Consider the following 20,394-nt stretch of genomic DNA (forward strand, 5'->3'; position numbering starts at 1 on the left):
AATCACCCCCTTTTATCAGTAACTTCCCTTCTTCCCAGTGCTGATGCACATTTCTGACCTTTTCAAATCTGTGACTGGGTAGAGTGATTCAATTCAGAAGTCTCCAGAAAGCCTTGGTGTTTTGGAAGAATCCTAACCCTGAGCAAGGAGTCTGATGACTCCTTGTATAGGGATTTCCCACAGGGCAGCTAAGGTATGGAAGTGGTGTGCTAACTTCTGCAACTCCTGGGAGATTCTAGGATAAGTTCATTTTTTCTTGATTAAAAAAATTTGCAAGTTAAGAGGTAGAGAAATTTTAAAATGACAAAGGGAAAACTAGATTGGGAGTTTTTTGCTGTGAATATAGAAAATGATCCCTCACTCAGGGGAAGACAAGCCTAATTTAAATTATACTGCTGAAGTGCCTAAATACGCAGTTTGGTTGTCAATAGTGTGTGTAATCTTATGTGCTTCCTGATTTGGTGACAGGTACAACACTGCCCTTTCATAGCACAACATATTTAGTACTAATACAGATTTACATTGAAACCAGAATCATAATAACCTGACACAAGTTAATATAGTATTTTTGTCCGGTGTGGGGATTGCCTTCTTCATGCACTATAGTTAGTTCGGGATGACCCGAACTAACTCGTATGTCTGACAAACGACATGCGAGTACTATTTGTGATTATGACACAAAGATCAAAATCAAGTATCATTGATATCGGGGGCTTGCTTGAAAAATCATTTGGTATATTGATTAGTGCAAGTCTTTCAATTGATGAAAGTTGCTGATACTTCATCCTTAGATTTGCAGAATAAATCTTCCATGTAAGTAAAGGACCTGTCTGAAAAAGCAGTCCATTTGGAAATGGTTCTTCAGGTTGAAATGATTACAAGGTCAAGATTAACCATGAGTGTGATTTATTTAGAGCAAGTTTTGTAAAAAATAATAAATAAATAAATAAAAAGAAAACAACTGGCACAATGTACTGCTTCAACACATGTTTATAGTCAGTATTAGGCTGTGTTTGGTGATACATAACCTACAATCTCAGCTGCTAGGGAGTTGGAAATAGGAGGATTGTGGTCCAGGGCCCACCCCAGGCAAAATCAAGACCCTATCGGAAAAATAAACAAAAGGACTAAAAGTATGGCTTAAGTGGTAGAGGACTTGCCCAGCAGGCACAGGCCCTGAGTTTGAACTCCAATACCAAAATAAAAAATATTGGGAAGAAGAAAGTGATTGATTCTAAATATTCTGGGAAAGTTCTGAAGTAATATGTCAGTGATTGAACCATGTTTAAAAAGACACATTGACAAGCATGTCCTGAGGGGGGCAATGAAAATAATTATCAAAGAAGAAAGGACATTTTTGACAAGATTCCAATATTTGAAGGTCTCTCTTCTGCAAAAAGAATTCAGTTTTTCTCCAGTTAAAAAAAAAGAACTTTTTAACAGTAGACTTAATCAAACTTGCTACTCCCTAGAACAGAAGATGGAGACCAATTTAGGGGAAGTTCCCTAAATTGAGGAATTGTGCAATTCCCTTAATTGCCAGATATTGAAGGCTGGACTTGGTGCCTCTTAGCTCTTTTCAAGCTCTGGTGGCTGTGATTCCCATGTCAGACAAATCTTGAGAGCAGCATCATATATAGGTGTGTGAGGAACTCTTTCTTTATAGCATGGTTCACAGGTTTTCATTTTTTTTCCTTTCTCTTTTTTGTTAATTGTTTGTTTCTTTTTCTAGTCAGATTCTCCCTATTTAGCCCAGGCTGAACTTGAACAAGTAATCTTCCTGCTCAGCCTCTCACGTACTGGGATTTCAGGCATGTGCTACCATGACAAGCTGGTTCACACATTTTCTAAGAATCCCATGTCATTCTACCAACACTGTCAGTTCCCACAATACTTTGCAACAACCAGCCCTGAGCCTCAGTAACGTAGAATAATAAACATTTATTTTTGCCCAAAGCATGTAGGTCAGTTCTCCTAATCTTGGTAGTTATAGTGGATCTAAGCTGGCATCACTCGTGTGTATAGTGAGCTGTAATCTAGGTGGACAGAGAGAGAGAGAGACGGAGGAGTAGAAGGCAGAAAATGAATCATAGGTGTAGAACTGACAACAGTAATATACATCACACCCTGTGGGCCATAAGATAACCCAGATTCAAAAAGCAGGAAAATAAAATCTACTTCTTTTTTTTTTTTTTTCATTTTTCTTTTATTATTCATATGTGCATACAAGGCTTGGTTCATTTCTCCCCCCTGCCCCCACCCCCTCCCTTACCACCCACTCCACCCCCTCCCTCTCCCCCCCCTCAATACCCAGCAGAAACTATTTTGCCCTTATCTCTAATTTTGTTGTAGAGAGAGTATAAGCAATAGTAGGAAGGAACAAGGGTTTTTGCTGGTTGAGATAAGGATAGCTATACAGGGCATTGACTCACATTGATTTCCTGTGCGTGGGTGTTACCTTCTAGGTTAATTCATTTTGATCTAACCTTTTTTCTAGTACCTGTTCCCCTTTTCCTATTGGCCTCAGTTGCTTTAAGGTATCTGCTTTAGTTTCTCTGCGTTAAGGGCAACAAATGCTAACTAGTTTTTTAGGTGTCTTACCTATCCTCACCCCTCCCTTGTGTGTTCTCACTTTTATCATCTGCTCAAAGTCCAATCTCCTTGTTGTGTTTGCCCTTGATCTAATGTCCACATATGAGGGAGAACATACGATTTTTGGTCTTTTGGGCCAGGCTAACCTCACTCAGAATGATGTTCTCCAATCCCATCCATTTACCAGCGAATGATAACATTTCATTCTTCTTCATGGCTGCATAAAATTCCATTGTGTAGAGATACCACATTTTCTTAATCCATTCATCAGTGCTGGGGCATCTTGGCTGTTTCCATAACTTGGCTATTGTGAATAGTGCCGCAATAAACATGGGTGTGCAGGTGCCTCTGGAGTAACAGTCTTTTGGGTATATCCCCAAGAGTGGTATTGCTGGATCAAATGGTAGATCGATGTCCAGCTTTTTAAGTAGCCTCCAAATTTTTTTCCAGAGTGGTTGTACTAGTCTACATTCCCACCAACAGTGTAAGAGGGTTCCTTTTTCCCCACATCCTCGCCAACACCTGTTGTTGGTGGTGTTGCTGATGATGGCTATTCTAACAGGGGTGAGGTGGAATCTTAGCGTGGTTTTAATTTGCATTTCCTTTATTGCTAGAGATGGTGAGCATTTTTTCATGTGTTTTCTGGCCATTTGAATTTCTTCTTTTGAGAAAGTTCTGTTTAGTTCACGTGCCCATTTCTTTATTGGTTCATTAGTTTTGGGAGAATTTAGTTTTTTAAGTTCCCTGTATATTCTGGTTATCAGTCCTTTGTCTGATGTAAGTTGGTAAATATTTTCTCCCACTCTGTGGGTGTTCTCTTCAGTTTAGAGACCATTTCTTTTGATGAACAGAAGCTTTTTAGTTTTATGAGGTCCCATTTATCTATGCTATCTCTTAGTTGCTGTGCTGCTGGGGTTTCATTGAGAAAGTTCTTACCTATACCTACTAACTCCAGAGTATTTCCTACTCTTTCTTGTATCAACTTAAGAGTTGTGGTCTGATATTAAGATCCTTGATCCATTTTGAGTTAATCTTGGTATAGGGTGATATACATGGATCTAGTTTCAGTTTTTTGCAGACTGCTAACCAGTTTTCCCAGCAGTTTTTGTTGAAGAGGCTGCTATTTCTCCATCGTATATTTTTAGCTCCTTTGTCAAAGATAAGTTGCTTATAGTTGTGTGGCTTCATATCTGGATCCTCTATTCTGTTCCACTGGTCTTCATGTCTGTTTTTGTGCCAGTACCATGCTGTTTTTATTGCTACTGCTTTGTAATATAGTTTGAAGTCAGGTATTGTGATACCTCCTGCATTGTTCTTTTGACTGAGTATTGCCTTGGCTATTCGTGGCCTCTTGTGTTTCCATATAAATTTAACAGTAGCTTTTTCAATCTCTTTAATGAATGTCATTGGAATTTTGATGGGAATTGCATTAAACATGTAGATTACTTTTGGGAGTACTGACATTTTTACTATGTTGATTCTACCAATCCATGAGCATGGGAGATCTCTCCACTTTCTATAGTCTTCCTCAATCTCTTTCTTCAGAAGTGTATAGTTTTCCTTGTAGAGGTCTTTCACATCTTTTGTTAGGTTTACACCTAGGTATTTGATTTTGTTTGAGGCTATTGTAAATGGAATTGTTTTCATACATTCTTTTTCCGTTTGCTCATTGTTAGTGTATAGAAATGCTAATGATTTTTCTATGTTGATTTTATATCCTGCTACCTTGCTATAGCTATTGATGATGTCTAGAAGCTTCTGAGTAGAGTTTTTTGGGTCTTTAAGGTATAGGATCATGTCATCTGCAAATAGGGATATTTTGACAGTTTCTTTACCTATTTGTATTCCTTTTATTCCTTCTTCTTGCCTAATAAAATCTAAGAAGTATTAGATGAAATGCTGCAAAAGTCCTGTAAGAATTTGAAGGTAACAAAAGAGGTTTAAAAATGGGGCATTTAAAAATCAATCTGATGTTAACTTATAAGCAGAAGTGTTTTATTTGTTCTATTTTTTTTTAACTTCTGCTTTATAATTATTTGAGGCAATGCTCCCTGGGTGTAGAAGTGTCAGCTTGCTACCATTATAGCCACAGTTCTGTGCACATGTTTTGACTTTTGTCCTCCAGGGTATTTTCAGCTATTGTTTTTGGTGCCATGGCAGTTGGGCAGGTCAGTTCATTTGCTCCTGACTATGCCAAAGCCAAAGTGTCAGCATCCCATGTCATCAGCCTCATTGAAAAAATCCCTGAGATTGACAGCTATAGCACAGAAGGACTGAAGCCGGTGAGTTTGATGTTTTGGGTATGTGATCTGTTCCTAACTCCTCAGTGAAAGTATTCAAGGAAATTTAATAAAATTTGTGCTTTTTAAAAATATTCTGATAGTATAAGATTTTGGTTACAGTTTTATTTTAGTAAATACTGATAATAATATGTTAACATCTGGCACTTTACATAGCAAAATTACAGGGAGATAAGAATATTGTAAATCCTATTACTCAGGCTTTCTTATTGTAGGTAACTCTATCTAGGGGAACTGATTTTACACATTTATATGGTACATTTGTATTGTATTAACAATCCATGCTATAAAACCATTGACTCTTTTAGATCTGATTTATTAAATTCCAGGAGCTTGAAATGAAGCTCACATATAATGGGAGTTCACTCCCTTCTGATATACGGTAGTAGGAAGGGCTAGTCCTATCCTGTGCTTTCTTTTTTTTTTTTTTTCTATCTATCCTGTGCTTTCAGTATTGCAGCAATCAAAGTTAGTGTTTTTATTTTCATTTTAGAATATGTTGGAAGGAAACGTGACATTTAGTGGAGTCATGTTCAACTATCCCACCCGACCAGACATCCCAGTGCTTCAGGGACTGAGTCTCCAGGTGAAGAAGGGCCAGACGCTGGCCCTGGTGGGCAGCAGTGGCTGTGGGAAGAGCACGGTGGTCCAGCTCCTTGAGCGATTCTATGATCCATTGGCAGGAACAGTGGTGAGCACACTTTCATATTCAGATTATTTCAGGCCTTTCATTTTGTAAATGCCTGGATGTGCTTAATTCTCAATGATAAGCCACAGTTTTTCGCACCTTTAAGCAATAATAGCCCCTGTTAAATAAAGTCTTGGCAGCTAGGTTTGGTGTCCAAGCCCAGCTATCTTCTCCAGCCTCTTCTCAACAAAGCCCCTTTACCTTCCTGTGTGCACAGCATTGTCACTACCCATCTCCCTTGCTGTGGTTAGATTTTAGCTGATATGAGAAAAGCCAGAAAAAGCTGAAGCAACAGAAAGATGAGGTGGTTCTAGGAAAAATAAGTGAGAGGAAAACAAAGGATGGGGCATATTTCAAAAAGGAAAAGATGGTCAGGGAGGACAAATGCTATGGAGAGATTATATAAAATAACAGCTGAGAGACATGATAGGATCTAGTAATTAATATACTATCTCTGACTTTGTTTTTTGTTTTTTGGTTTTTTTGGGTATTGGGGCTTGAACTCAGGACCTATACATTGAGTCACTTCACCAGCCTCTTTGTGTGAAGGGTTTTTTCAAGGTAGGGTCTTGTGAACTATTTGCCTGGGCTAACTTCCTGTGATTATGTTAGTTAGGTAATACCTGTATCCTGCCATTAGGGATATAAGCCTGGAAGAATTATTCTTCTAAAACTCCTCCTTTCTTCAAATTTCCTTTTCTCAAGTATGGTGTTCCAATGAGCAAGATCTGAAGCTTGGCACATCCTTACATGTGGGGTTTTTTTTGTTGTTTGTTTGTTTTTACTGCTTCTCTCTACCCTCTATTTTCTACCATCACCTGTTAACACTGTTAGGAAACCTAGATCATAGATGCTTAGAAATGTTTCCATGGCAACTGGCCTTGTTACAACAGGTCATGGCTGTGCTTCCCATCCCTGCACCTGCAAGCTTCACATGCAATAGCCAATTTCTTGCAGCACTGATCTACCTCACTCCTGGCCAGCTGTCTCCCAAAGCCCTCAGCCAAGCATAGGATACAGAGACTACATGTGGCTCAGCACACATTTGTCACCACTTGGAAAAACTGAAGCTGAGTCACTGGTGTGTCCTTCAGAAGACATGAACAGCTTTCTAGCTGGAATGAGAAAAAATTCTTCTACAAAGCCAATCTATTGGGTGGAGATAATCTGCATCTGAGAGTAAGGCTTTTCATTAGTGATGATATAAGGAACCTGCCCCAGTGTTTTGCAGGATGTTCTAGGGAACTAGGTTACCAAGGGAAGGGAGGCCCTTTCTTTCCTACTCCTGTGCTTCAATATTGAAGGTGCTGTGTATATTTTCATACACTTGATCATCTTCTGTAGTTCCCAGCATATCACACATGCAGATTTACCAGTTGCTGTCAGTCTTTGAGCACATAAACTGTACATGGGGTCCACATGTGAATTCAGTCCTCAATTTTGTGAGCTTCAGAATTATCATCATTCCTGTTTAGCCCATGGAGAAAGCAAATCAGAGAAATTAATTCTCTTTCCCAAGATCAACAATCACAGAGAGATTCAGCTTCTACCCCACTATGCTCACTTCTATGCCACATTGCATCTGATCTGCAAACTCAGGTCAGATCAGAAGCCTGACCTACAAACCTGTTGGATAGTTATACCTGTTATTTATATCCATGTCAATACTGTACATGTTTTCTGTGAAGTATAATGAAGGGGTATGAGGCATTACATTAGTTTCCTATGGCTGTTATAATGTATTAACATAAATTTATCATTATACAATCATGGGGGCTGGAAGTCTAAAAAAAGCTATAATCAAGGTTTCAGTGAAGTTATGTTCCTTCTCTGGCTTCTAAGGGACAGTGGTTTTCTTCCCTTTCATAACTCATGGCCCCTTCCTCCATCTTCAAAGCCAGCAACAGCTAACCAGGTTTTCTAATATTGGCCAGATTCGATACTCTCCTGCCTTCCTCTCCCACAGTTAAGAAACCCTAAGATTACTTTTGGCTCACCAACGGAATCCAGGGTAATCATCTTATTTTAATGTTAGCTGATTAGCAGCCTTAAATCCATCTGCTACTTTAATGCCTCCTTGACTTGTAGCATGATATAGTCAGAATCTCCAGGGATTAGGAAATGGGTAACTTCTAGGAGGAGGGACCTTGTTCTGCCTTCTGAGGCATTTATCAGAAACTAGGGTTAAAGCATAAGAAAAGTGACATCTCCATTGTTAGATTAACCTTAGAAATTCCATGTAAAAGAACAAAAGCTTTCCCTTAATCTCACAGTAATGTGGCAGTGTTATGGTATGAAATAATGATGTTAAGTTTGCTAAATCTGAAGTGTGCTGGTCCTGAAGTTGATCTGTGAGCTTTTATCTCCAGCTTGTTGATGGCAAAAAAGTAAAGGAACTGAATGTCCAGTGGCTCCGAGCACAGCTGGGCATTGTGTCCCAGGAGCCCATCCTGTTTGACTGCAGCATTGGTGAGAATATCGCCTATGGAGACAACAGCAGGGTTGTGTCTCAGGATGAGATCGTGAGGGCGGCCAGGGAGGCCAACATACATAACTTCATTGAGTCACTGCCTGACGTAAGTCTCTTGAGCCGTGAGTGTTTAGCAGCATCTTCAACAGTCTTTGTGATTTTTTTGGGAGGGAGGGATTCTGCTGTGGAATCAAACCCTAGACCTCACACCTGGTAGGCAAGCACTTTACCATTGTGCTACAGTCCAAGTCTATCATTTGATTTCAGAAAGTCTGGTTTCCCAAATGTAAAGAAAAATTAGCAAACAAAACATACCTCACCAGGTTAGGAGCATCTTGGATGGGCATGCCTATTCATATCTGTAATCTCAATTACTCAGCAACCAGGCCAAATAGTTTGTGAGACCTTATATCAATAAACAAGCTGGCATGAAGACATATGCCTGTATTCCCAGCTATGCATGAGGCCAAAGGCAAAAGGATTAAGGTCCAAGACCACCCCTGTCCAAAAGTTTGAGACCCTATCCAAAAAAATTAAAGTAAAAAGACCGAGAGGTATGGAGCATCGGTGCAGCACCAGTCTAGCAAGTGCAAAGCCCTGAGTTCAAACACACAGTACAGGAAAAAAAGGCATCTGGTCATATTTCCTTCCTGGATAGATGTTATGTTTATCTGTTCATTTGATTGTCCTTTGAGGAAAGGACAAAAATATTAGGCCAATATTCTATCAAAATTAGGTAGAAAAGTGAAGAACTTTCTGAGGGAAGAGAACTGAAACAATTCTCTAGCTCCTAGGCTTAAGTCAACAACCAAGGATAAGTACAGAATTGAAGGGAGGCTTTCCCTCCAAGTCCAAGAACAGAGGCAGCAGGTGGCATCTGAGTCTCCACCTGTGGACATGATGCTTCTGGTCCTGCCATGGAGGCAGGCATGATATCCCTCCCCACTTCTATCCTCTCTTTCTCTTCCTTTTTCCAGTCTTCCAGCCTTACTCTATAGTGAGGCTAGACAGACAGCTGTACCAATGCCAGAAAGAGAGCTGCCTCTGAATAGGACTGAGCCACTGGACTGAACATGGTATTATGTAATCACTAATCATTGCACCTTTCATGGGCCCCGTGCTCTGTTTATAGGGTTGATTGTTAAGTTTTTCCTGGGCTGCTTCCTATAGACATCCTCTCAATTCCTCTAGGAAGCTATGTTAGTAGAAATTCTCACCATCTCTTAAGCCCTTTTAAGAAAGGGTGAAGGAAAGAGGAAAGGAAATGCACCTAATCTAGCTAATCTACTCCCAAATCACTAGTTATGTTCTTTATTATGAGGAAGTATCCTGCAGAATAAAGCCCAGTCAGGAAGGCAGTCACCTCATGGGGAAGGATGACACCAACAGGCAGCTTGAACTCTTTCCAGTATCTCCTTTTTCCTTAGACTCTTCTGCAGATAACTGCTACTCCCAAGCACAGGCCCCAAGGAGGAGATCTTTTCCTCCTCCTGTGCTTTAACAGTTTAGCCCAAACCTACATAACTGACTCTTTGAGACTTGAACATTTAAAGTAGACAATTGTGATCTCCTTTACTAGTAAGAAGTCAGTGGTTCTCTTAAATTTGAATGTGGGTCAGCACCACCTGGAAACCTGCTGGAAATGTAGATTTTTCAGATCACACCATAACTCTGCTGAATAGGAAACTTTGAGGTCAAGTCTAGCAACAGTCTGTGATTTAATAGTTCACGTGATACCAATGCAGGGTACACAACACAGAGATTAAGGATTGTCTGGTTCTTAAATGTAAAATATATTCTGTCTACCACAAGGACCCTACATTTCTGGACTCCTGACCAAATTCTGTCACTCACACCACCCCTGCAGACATCAAGATTCTTTTCCTTCTGATATGCTAGACCAGCAACCTAAATCCCATTGTTGAAGGACTGCTTCTTCTCATGAGTGATTAGCACCAGGATTGACCTACCCTGCAGAGCTGATGCCTTTCCTCTTCCTGCAGGATCACAGCACTGCCCTTACCTGCTGCACCAGGATCAGTGCTGTTTCACCTCAACCAAGTGGTCCTTCCAAGGCAGCCAGAATGTAAGGTGTAGTCAGGCTCAAACATCTGCCACGTTTTACCAGGGGATTTTCACTCCACCTATAAGAGAGGAGGAGAGGATTGTTCTGAGTACCCCAGAACGAGGGTTGTGAGCTACAGCAAATAAAAATGGCAATCCAATACAGAACATGGATTTCTAGTCAAACTGCATATGTAAAACTCAGAGCCCACAGTTCAACTATACTTAAAAGTATAGTTTCAGGCCTGTCAAGAGCCTGAAAATAGTAAGATAGTACTGTTATAGTTACACGTACTGCCACATCCCACTTCTGCTATCTTATACAAACCCTTTAACTCCTGTCCCTAACATCATGTGGAATAGTCAGTGGCAACTCTCTACAGCAGGAAGTGATGCAGGAAGAAATTTGGAAGAACTCAAAACATGTAAAGGGTACTTCAGTATTCAAAGCTAGATACCAGAGTACAATTCCTTAGCATCCATTAAAATTGGCTAAGTGTTGGAGGTAGTTTCATAAAAAGACACCAAAATACTAACCTCCCAAGGATTTTTTCTTTCCTAACCTCAAAGTCATGCAGAGAATATCACCTACTGGTTAGGAACAAGATGAGCTTCAATTACTGGGTACAGTTGTCCAATCAAATTTCCTTTCTCCTACCAATCTTTGTCCCAAATATGTAAAGAAACCAGAAGATGGAAGGTAGTACCATTGTAGCAGTATTCTTATATATTAATATTCTGACTTATTTACACTAAAGCATATAATTTCATATCCCACATGTCTTTTTTCCAAAAGAGAGATTAAATGTACCATTTAGAGTATTTTTTGTTTCTTTAAACCTATTTTTAGATTCTAATCCTAAATATAATTTTTCCATGAGAAAATGATCCTCTTTTCTGTGAGCAAACTGTGAGTTTGAACTTCATTACAAGTTCTACTTTCCTAACAACACAACCCCGTCCACAGAAATACAACACCAGAGTAGGAGACAAAGGAACTCAGCTCTCTGGTGGCCAGAAACAACGCATTGCCATAGCTCGTGCTCTCGTTAGGCAGCCTCATATTTTGCTTTTGGATGAAGCTACCTCAGCCCTGGATACAGAAAGTGAAAAGGTAAGGATTTAAGTTGGGTTCATTCATATTCGGATCAGTTGTTCTTAAGGTTTACATTTAATGTGTTTCTCCATAGCAGAGAATAAAGTTTAGCCAGATACTGATTGTTACTTATATTAGCTTCCAGTAGAATTGAAACAAATTTTGTAGTTGGAGAACTGGGATGATATGAGGCAAATTATCCTCCAAAAAACAGCTCTGCTTCATTTTGTGTTCTACTTAAAAGTTGCATGCAGGAGGCTTATTTCCCACTTCTGCTGGTAGTGTCTCCTAGGCAACTATGAGAAAAGGTGGACATTCAAACAAGGGTAAAATCCAGCTCTAACTTAAGATAATTGTTGGTAATCATTCCTGGTGAATAAGTTATGAATTCATCTATGTACAGACCTGATGGTTATGAGATGGTTTCTATCTCTAGAATTGTAACATTCATGGAGGCTTTGCTTAGCCTTTGCTCAGTCTTGTTGATTTTGCTGTGCAGTGGGATTACAGGGTTGCTTTTTCAGATGTTGCATCACAGGCACATTTTGGAGATGTTTTTAAATGATTGGATGGACTGTACTTACTGCCATAACTTTAAGAATATATATCTTCTCTCTCTCAGAACTGATCCAAACTAGGGATTAATTTTATTCTGGCATGACAGATCCCTTGGTTTCTAAATTCTGTGACATTCACTGACACCACCATTAAAGGACATAGTTGAGAATTTGCTATGGAGGGAAAATTAAAGCAAGAACAGTATTATTATCAGTTAATTTATATTTTTATGGGACAGGTTGTCCAAGAAGCCCTGGACAAAGCCAGAGAAGGCCGCACCTGCATTGTGATTGCTCACCGTCTGTCCACCATCCAGAATGCAGACCTAATCGTGGTGATTCAAAATGGCAAAGTAAAGGAGCATGGCACCCACCAACAGCTGCTGGCACAGAAAGGCATCTATTTTTCAATGGTCAGTGTCCAGGCAGGAACAAAGCGCTAGTGAACTCTGACTTTACAAGATAAAATTATTTTTTTAATACTTGTGTTTAAATATAGCATTTAATCCAGGTTAAAAAGCAAGCACTTATTGGATTTGGTAGTTAATCCATTCAGCATTTCCTGCCACAATTGAAGATTATCTCATCAAGCTCAGAGTCTTCAGAGATTTCATATTTAAAGGAACAGAAACATCATCAAATGGTGGGAGGAAATGGTTTTCATTGCATTGTACAAGTCATAAAAAATTTACAGTAGGTTTTTTTGATGAAATGTGTACTTTTGCTTATACCTTCCCATTTGGATTATAACTGATTGCCTTCCTATAAAAGTATAGATGTAACCAAAAGTACTCAAATGTTAGTATAAAGTACATATAAATAAAACTGAACTTTCCTGTTACTGGAAGTTACCTTGCCCAAAATGTGTGTGTATATTCTTCCAATTGAAATATGGCTTTAAAAAATTTAGGCTTTAAAATATTCTAGGGGCAGAGATCAGGTGGATTGCAGTTGGAGGCCAGCCTTGGCAAAAAGTTAGCAAAACCCTAATTCAAGAAACAACCTGGGCATGGTCATGTGCATCTGTAGTTCCAGGTAAACCCATGGCAAGTGGAGGAGGATTGTCCAGTCTGAGGCTGACCCCAGGCAACAAAAAAAAAAAAACAGAAGATCCTATCTGAAAAATAACTAAAGCAAAAGGACTTGGGTTGGCACAAGTGGTAAAGTGGGATAGCACCTGCCTATCAAGTGTTGGTCCCTGAATTCAATCCCACTAACTTCCCCCCCACACACACCAAATAAACAGATTCCTTAAAAAGACACTTACTTGAGGCACTGGTTAAATGTTTTAAGTAATTCATATTCTATATCTTTTCACATTGAATCTTATAGAACCATCTGGTTTCCTACTTCTGGACTTGATACTGCAGATTCATACATTTCCATATTATGATTCTCAAGCTTGTCACACAGATCAATAAGAGATTTTGGGAGGTGGAGTGAGGGGCAATTATGAAGTATATATTACTTAGATATACCTCAGATATTTTGAAGTGGTCTTAACAAAGTGCTCGTGAGATATTTTCATATTTTTATACTTCTGCAGTATAATCACTGTTCTTGTTTTGATAATGAATCACTTCTCAGAAATTTGTGTCTTCCATAGTTGATCCTCCTGGTTTGCAAATGTTTAAAATATCTCATGAGCTAAAACATGTCATGATGCAAGTACTATGAAAAAAAAAAAGAAAAGAAAACATCACAAAGACTGGTGCTGTGACTACAAAATTTTGAGACTTAATCCAAAAGCAATGTAAACAAGTTTGAAAGTCATAAACTATGGGTCATATTTACCATGATTATTGTGAGCATTTGACCTTTAATTTGTGAAGAAATTCTAAGAAGAAAAAAGCCATTTTTGAAAAAAAATGAGCAAAAGATATGATCAAGTGATTCTTAAAGATAAAATTCATGAGGAAATAGAGTACAGTTTCACACAAAAAAGAGTAAAAAGTAAGTGATTTCTTAGTCAAGGAAGAGCTTTTGCAATGGTATGGCTAGCAAAAGTAGATAGCCTATGAATGATAATCTGTGAAAAACTGAATACTTACTTTTCTGCTTTTAAAAAAGTTAGAATTTTAGAGGAATGGAAAAGTAAAGGCTAGAAATGCTTGAAAACCTGTGTTTTGTGGGCATAAGAGAGACATAGATTGTAAAATTGAAAAGGTCCTCAATAAAACATGTTTAGAAAAGACTGTTCTCATTAAAAAAGAAAAAAATGAAAAGGAGAGGAAAATGAACAAGAAATCAGTTGGAACAGAGAACCAAGAATTATTTAATATACATATTTGGTAACACTTGGTGACAACTGGATGTGACAGATGGTCAAATACTAGCCAATGATGTTTCTGAAGTTCTTAAGAGTCTTAAGTTAGCTTAAGAGATCCTGAATACATTACATGCATCAATCACAGGGGAATTTGGAGGGAAAAAATGGTGAATGTCAATGTCATGTAGACATGACAAAAAAAAAGATCTTCAGCAAGGCATATTATATCAAACATACAAGACAAATAGAGAATTCTAAATAAAATGCAAGAAAAAAGCACCAAGTCAAATTTAATGGTACCCCCATTAGACTAACAGCAACAGAAGCCCTGATCTCAACAGAAACCTTACAGGCCAGGAGACAGTGAGATAATGTTCCAAGTCTTGAAAGAAAACGACTACCAGCCAAGAATATTATACTAAAAAAACTATTTTTCATCAATGAGGAAGAAATAAAGTTCTTCCAAGAAAAGCTAAAGCTGAAGGAACTCATCACCATCAGACCAGAAGCAAAGGAAAGATTTCTCCAGCATGAAAATACACGAGGAACCCGGTGGGGTGGGGAGTGGGGTAGCAGAGTACTCCTACAGCCAACACTTGGGAGACTGAGGCAGGAGTATTGTGAGTTTAAGGCCAACCTGGGCTGCAGAGGAAGTTCCAGGTCTACAAATGGAGACCCTGTCTCAAAAAACTATAAAGACATAAAAGAAGAGGAAAGACATGAAAGTACAAAACACCCAAGATGAGCAGATGAACAAAAGAAAAAAATGGGTAATAGTCAAAATTTATCAGCAAAGTTAAGCACCAAAATGAGCCAAAGATGAACAACAACAGTGGAAGAAAAAAATAACAAAGAATGTTTAAAGTAGAAGAAAATCCATAAAATGGCAGGAGTAAGTCTAATTTACCTATCAATGATAACCTTGAGTATAAGTGGATTAAATTCCACAATTAAAGGATAAAAATTGGTTGAATAGAAAAAAATATGCTAACAGAAACTCACTTCACCAGTAAAGACACACAAACTGAAAGTGAAAGATGGATAAAGTTATTCTAGGCAAATTGAAGCCAAAACCAAGCAAGAGTCTATACCTAAATCAAACAAAATAGAGTTACAGACAAAAACTGTCAGAGAAAAAGGTCACTCTACAATGTTCAAGGGATTAGTTAAACAAGAAGATATAAAAGTGTTAAGTATATATGCATCTAATGTAAAAGCATGCAGTTTTATAAAATAAATATTATGTGACCCAAAAGGAGAGATAGGTCCCAGTACAATTATGATGTGAGGCTTCAACACCCCACTTTCATCAATGGACAGATCAGAGGAAAAAAAAATCAATAAAGAAACATCAAAGTTAAACTATACTATATAGACCAAATAGACATAACAGACATTCACAGAATGTTTTGTCCAGTGACTAAAGAACACATTATTTTCATCATCACATGGAGCATTCTCTAAAATAGAGCACATATATTAGATCACAAAATAGTCTTGATAATTGATTCAAAGAAATTGAAATAGATTTCTTCTTCTGACTACAATAGAATAAAACTAGGAATCAACAAAAGAAACTTTAGAAATTATGTAAATACATGGAGTCTGAGCAATACATTTTCTTTTTTTTTTATTCATATGTGCATACAATGTTTGGGTCATTTCTCCCCTCTTCCCCCACACCCTCCCTAAACCCCCTGCCCCCTCCCTCTCCCCCCATCCCCTCGCTACCCAGCAGAAACTATTTTGCCCTTATTTCTAATTTTGTTGAAGAGAGAGTATAAGCAATAATAGGAAGGAACAAGGGTTTTTGCTAGTTGAGATAAGAATAGCTATACAGGGAGTTGACTCGCATTGATTTCCTGTGCATGTGTGTTACCTTCTAGGTTAATTCTTCTTGAACTAAACTTTTCTCTAGTTCCTGGTCCCCTTCTCCTATTGGCCTCTGTTGCTTTAAAGTATCTGCTTTAGTTTCTCTGTGTTGAGGGCAACAAATGCTATCTAGTTTTTTTAGGTGTTTTACCTACCCTCATACCTCCCTTGTGTGCTCTTGCTTTATCATGTGATCAAAGTCCAATCCCCTTGTTGTGTTTGCCCTTGATCTAATGTCCACATATGAGGGAGAACATACTATTTTTGGTCTTTTGGGCCAGTGAGCAATACATTTTAAACAAACAGTGAATCATTGAAGAAATGAAAAGGAAAAAAAAATTAAGTTTCTTAAAACACCTAAAAATGGAAATACAATGTACCAGGACTTCTGGAATAAACCAAAAGCAGTAATAAGAGGAAAGTTTAGGGGCTGGAGCTATATCCCCATGATAGAAATCTTGCTCACCCTAGTTTTGATCCACAACACAGGGAGTGGGGAAGAGAGAGAGAGAGAAGAGTTCAAATAGACTTCGAATAAAATGTAATTCATCTGCAGGACCTAGAAAATCAAAAACAAATCAAGCACCAAATTAGTAAATGGGATAAAGAACAAAGCAGACATGAACAAAATACTCTTAAAAATGTATCAATGACACAAAGACCTGAGTTTTTGAAAATACAACAATTGACAAATCTTTAGCTAAACTAACCAAGAAAAAAAAAAGATGAAAGTCCCAAGTAAAATTGGAGATGAAACAGGATGCATTGCAGCAAATACCACGGAAATTCAAAGAGTCACTAGGGACTATTATGAACAATTATATGCTAGCAAATTAGAAAACCTGTAAGAAATTATTAATTTCTATATGCAAATAATCTACCAACAATGGACCATGTCATGTCATCAAAAACCCAAATAAACCAAAAAATATAAGTCATCACATTAACAGAATGAAGGATAAAAATCACACAATTATCTTAATAGCTCAAAGAATCATTTGACAGAATCCATCATTCATTCCTGATAAAAATCATGAACAAATTAGGTACAAATAAGGACTATATATGACAAAACCACATCCAACAATGTAATAATGAAAAAAAAAGTGAAAGACTTGGAATAAGGTAAGGATGCTGAATTCAATCTATTACTGGAAATTTTGCCCAGATAATTAGGCAAGAGACAGAAATAAAAAGTATACAAATAGGAAGGGAAGAAGTCAAATTATCTTTGTCCACAAATGAGATGATTCTATACATAGAAAAGCTATAAAGACTCCAACTGAAAGACAATTAGAACTGTAAATGAACCCAGAAAAGTTGCAGGTTAACTCTTGGGGATATACCCAAAAGACTGTGACACAGGTTACTCCAGAGGCACCTGCACACCCATGTTTATTGCGGCACTATTCACAATAGCCAAGTTATGGAAACAGCCAAGATGCCCCACCACTGACAAATGGATTAAGAAAATGTGGTATCTACACACAATGGAATTTTATGCAGCCATGAAGAAGAACGAAATGTTATCATTCGCTGGTAAATGGATGGAATTGGAGAACATCATCCTGGTGAGGTTAGCCTGGCCCAAAAGACCAAAAATCGTATGTTCTCCCTCATATGTGGACATTAGATCAAGGGCAAACACAACAATGGGATTGGACTTTGAGTACATGATAAAAGCAAGAGCACACAAGGGAGGGGTGAGGATAGGTAAGACACCTAAAAAATTAGCTAGCATTTGTTGCCCTTAACGCAGAGAAACTAAAGCAGATACCTTAAAAGCAACTGAGGCCAATAGGAAAAGGGGACCAGGAACTAGAGAAAAGGTTAGATCAAAAAGAATTAACCTAGAAGGTAACACTCACGCACAGGAAATCAGTGTGAGTCAATGCCCTGTATAGCTATCCTTATCTCAACCAGCAAAAACCCTTGTCCCTTCCTGTTATTGCTTATACTCTCTCTACAACAAAATTAGAAATAAGGGCAAAATAGTTTCTGCTGGGTATCGAGGGGGTGGGGGGGAGAGGGAGGGGGCGGAGTAGGTGGTAAGGGAGGGGGTGGGGACAGGGAGGAGAAATGACCCAAGCCTTGTATGCACATATGAATAATAAAAGAAAAAAACAAAGAAATGCTCAATCAACCTCAAAAAAAAAAAACCTATGAATGTAATTTATACCATCTCCATAAACTAAATAATGACATTAACAGATCATTCCAAGGGGAGAGGTAAAAGAGATAAGAAAATGTAATAGAGGAGGCAAACGTGATCAAAGTACCTGGAATACATGTATGGAAATGTCATGATGAAACTCCTTACTTTATATAATTTTTAAAAAATAAATTATTCCAACAGATAAAAAAAAAAGTTGCAGGTTATAAAATCAATATATAAAGCCAGTTGCATTTTATACACCAATAACAAAATTGGAAATAGAGCTGGGTGTGGTGGTACATGCCTGTAATCCCAGCCCTCAGGAGGATCATGAGTTTGAGGCCAGTGTGGGCTAAATAGTGAGCCCTGGAGAGGAATGGAAGGACAGTAGGGAGGGAGGGGAGGAGAGAGGGAGAGAGAAAAAGAGAGGAGAAGAAGAGAGAAAAGGGGGGAGGAGGGAGGGAGAAAAAGAGAGGAAAGAAAAAATAAAGGAAAGAGAAATAATGGAAACAATGCCATTCACAATAGCTACAAAAAACAATGACTACAAATAAATGTCTGCAATGAAAATTATAAAACACTGGTAAAAGAAATTGAAGACACACATATGGAAAGATAGGCATCCTGTATTCATGGATTGAAACAATGTTGTTAAAATGCCCATACTACTCAAAACTATTTACAGGTGCATTGCAATGCCCATCAAAATGACATTCTTCACTGACCCTGGAAAAACAATTCATATGCAACCTAAAATTCATATGCAAACACAAGACTATGAACCCAAATAGCCATAATAATATTTTTTGGAATCACTGAAGATTGAATTCAGGATTTGTGCATGCTAGGCAAGCTCCCTATCAGCCATAACAATCTTTAACAAAAAGAAAAAGCTGGAAGCAACACAATACCTGGTTTCAGGACATATTACAGAGCCATAGTAACTAAAACAGCATGGTACTGATGGAACAGAATAGATATCCCAGAAATAAATTCATGCAAATTCAGCCAATTAGTTCTTAACAAAAGTTACAAAATGTTCAATGCAATTCCCATCAAATTTCCAATGAAATACATCACAGAGATTGAAAAATCAACCCTAAAGTTCATTTGGAAGTACAAAAGACCACAAATACCCAAGACAATACTGAGCAGAAAGAGCAATGCTGGACGTTATCAGAACTCCCAACTTCAAACTACACTACAGAGCCATGGTAAAAAAAATTAAAAAAAACCCAGCATGGTGCTGGCACAAAATCAGATATGAAACCAGTGGAACAGTATAGAAGACCTGGATATGAATCCATGCAGCTATGCTCATCTAATTTTTGACAAAGACACCAAAAACATACAATGGAGAAAAGGCAGCCTCTTCAACAAATGTTGCTGGGAAAACTGGATATCTGCCTACAGAAAACTGAAACTAGATCAATGCCTATCACCCTGTACTAGAATCAACTCAAAGTGGATTAGGGAACTTAATATAAGACCTGAAGCCTTGAAGTTAGTGCAGGAACGAGCAGGGAATACTCTGGAAGCAATTGGTATAGGCAAGGACTTCCTCAGTAGAACTCAATTGGCTCAATAACTAAGAGAAAGGATGGAGAAGTGGGACTACATGAAATTGAAAAGCTTCTGCACAACAAAAGAAATGGTCTCTGAACTGAAGAAACCACCCACATGGTGAGAGAAAATATTTGCCATCTATTTGTCAAACAAAGGACTGATAACCAGAATATACAGGGAGCTCAAAAAACTAAACTCCCCCCAAAAATCAATGACCCAATGAAGAAATGGACAAATGAACTAAACAGAGCCTTTTCAAAGGAAGACGTTCAAATAGCTAAAAACACATGTAAAAATGCTCACCATCCCTGGCCATCAAGGAAATGCAAAAAAAAAACCACATTAAGATTCTACCTCACTCCTGTTAGAATAGCTACTATCAAAAACACAATCAACAACAAATGTTGGTGAAGATGTGGGAAAAGGAAACCTTATACACTGCTGGTGGGAATGTAAGCTAGTACAACCACTGTGGAAAACAGTATGGAGACTCCTTAAAAAACTAAAAATAGAACTGCCAAATGACCCAGAAATACCACTCCTAGGGATAAACACAAACGAATGTGAATCAGGTTACAACAAAGACACCTGCAAGTCCATGTTTATTGCAGCACTATTCACAACAGCTAAGCTATGGAAACAGCCAAGATGCTCCACTACTCACAAATGGATTAAGAAAATGTTCTCTGTACCATTCCATTTCAGTATATGTGCTGGTTAAGTGAACATTATACTGACTGTTTTAACTAGATCTGTTGATAAGGT

General features: G+C 38.2%; 1 protein-coding gene across 4 annotated transcripts in view; it reads left to right on the plus strand.

Annotated features, from left to right (window-relative positions):
- Abcb1 (ATP binding cassette subfamily B member 1) overlaps window positions 1–12,618 on the plus strand; it is a 186,632-nt gene extending 174,014 nt beyond the window's left edge. For 3 of the 4 annotated variants that reach the window (XM_074064836.1, XM_074064835.1, XM_074064838.1), the window contains 5 exons: window positions 4,718–4,874; window positions 5,386–5,583; window positions 7,950–8,156; window positions 11,082–11,228; window positions 12,007–12,618. In XM_074064836.1, the coding sequence (XP_073920937.1) occupies window positions 4,718–4,874; window positions 5,386–5,583; window positions 7,950–8,156; window positions 11,082–11,228; window positions 12,007–12,210 (913 nt within the window). In that variant the 3' untranslated portion in view covers window positions 12,211–12,618. The remainder of the gene's footprint in view (window positions 1–4,717; window positions 4,875–5,385; window positions 5,584–7,949; window positions 8,157–11,081; window positions 11,229–12,006) is intronic. The other variant, XM_074064837.1, reaches the window with a different exon arrangement.
- Window positions 12,619–20,394: the final 7,776 nt, after the last annotated feature.

The sequence above is a fragment of the Castor canadensis genome, chromosome 2 (genome assembly GCF_047511655.1).
Source record: "Castor canadensis chromosome 2, mCasCan1.hap1v2, whole genome shotgun sequence".
Classification (NCBI taxonomy): Eukaryota; Metazoa; Chordata; class Mammalia; order Rodentia; family Castoridae; genus Castor; species Castor canadensis.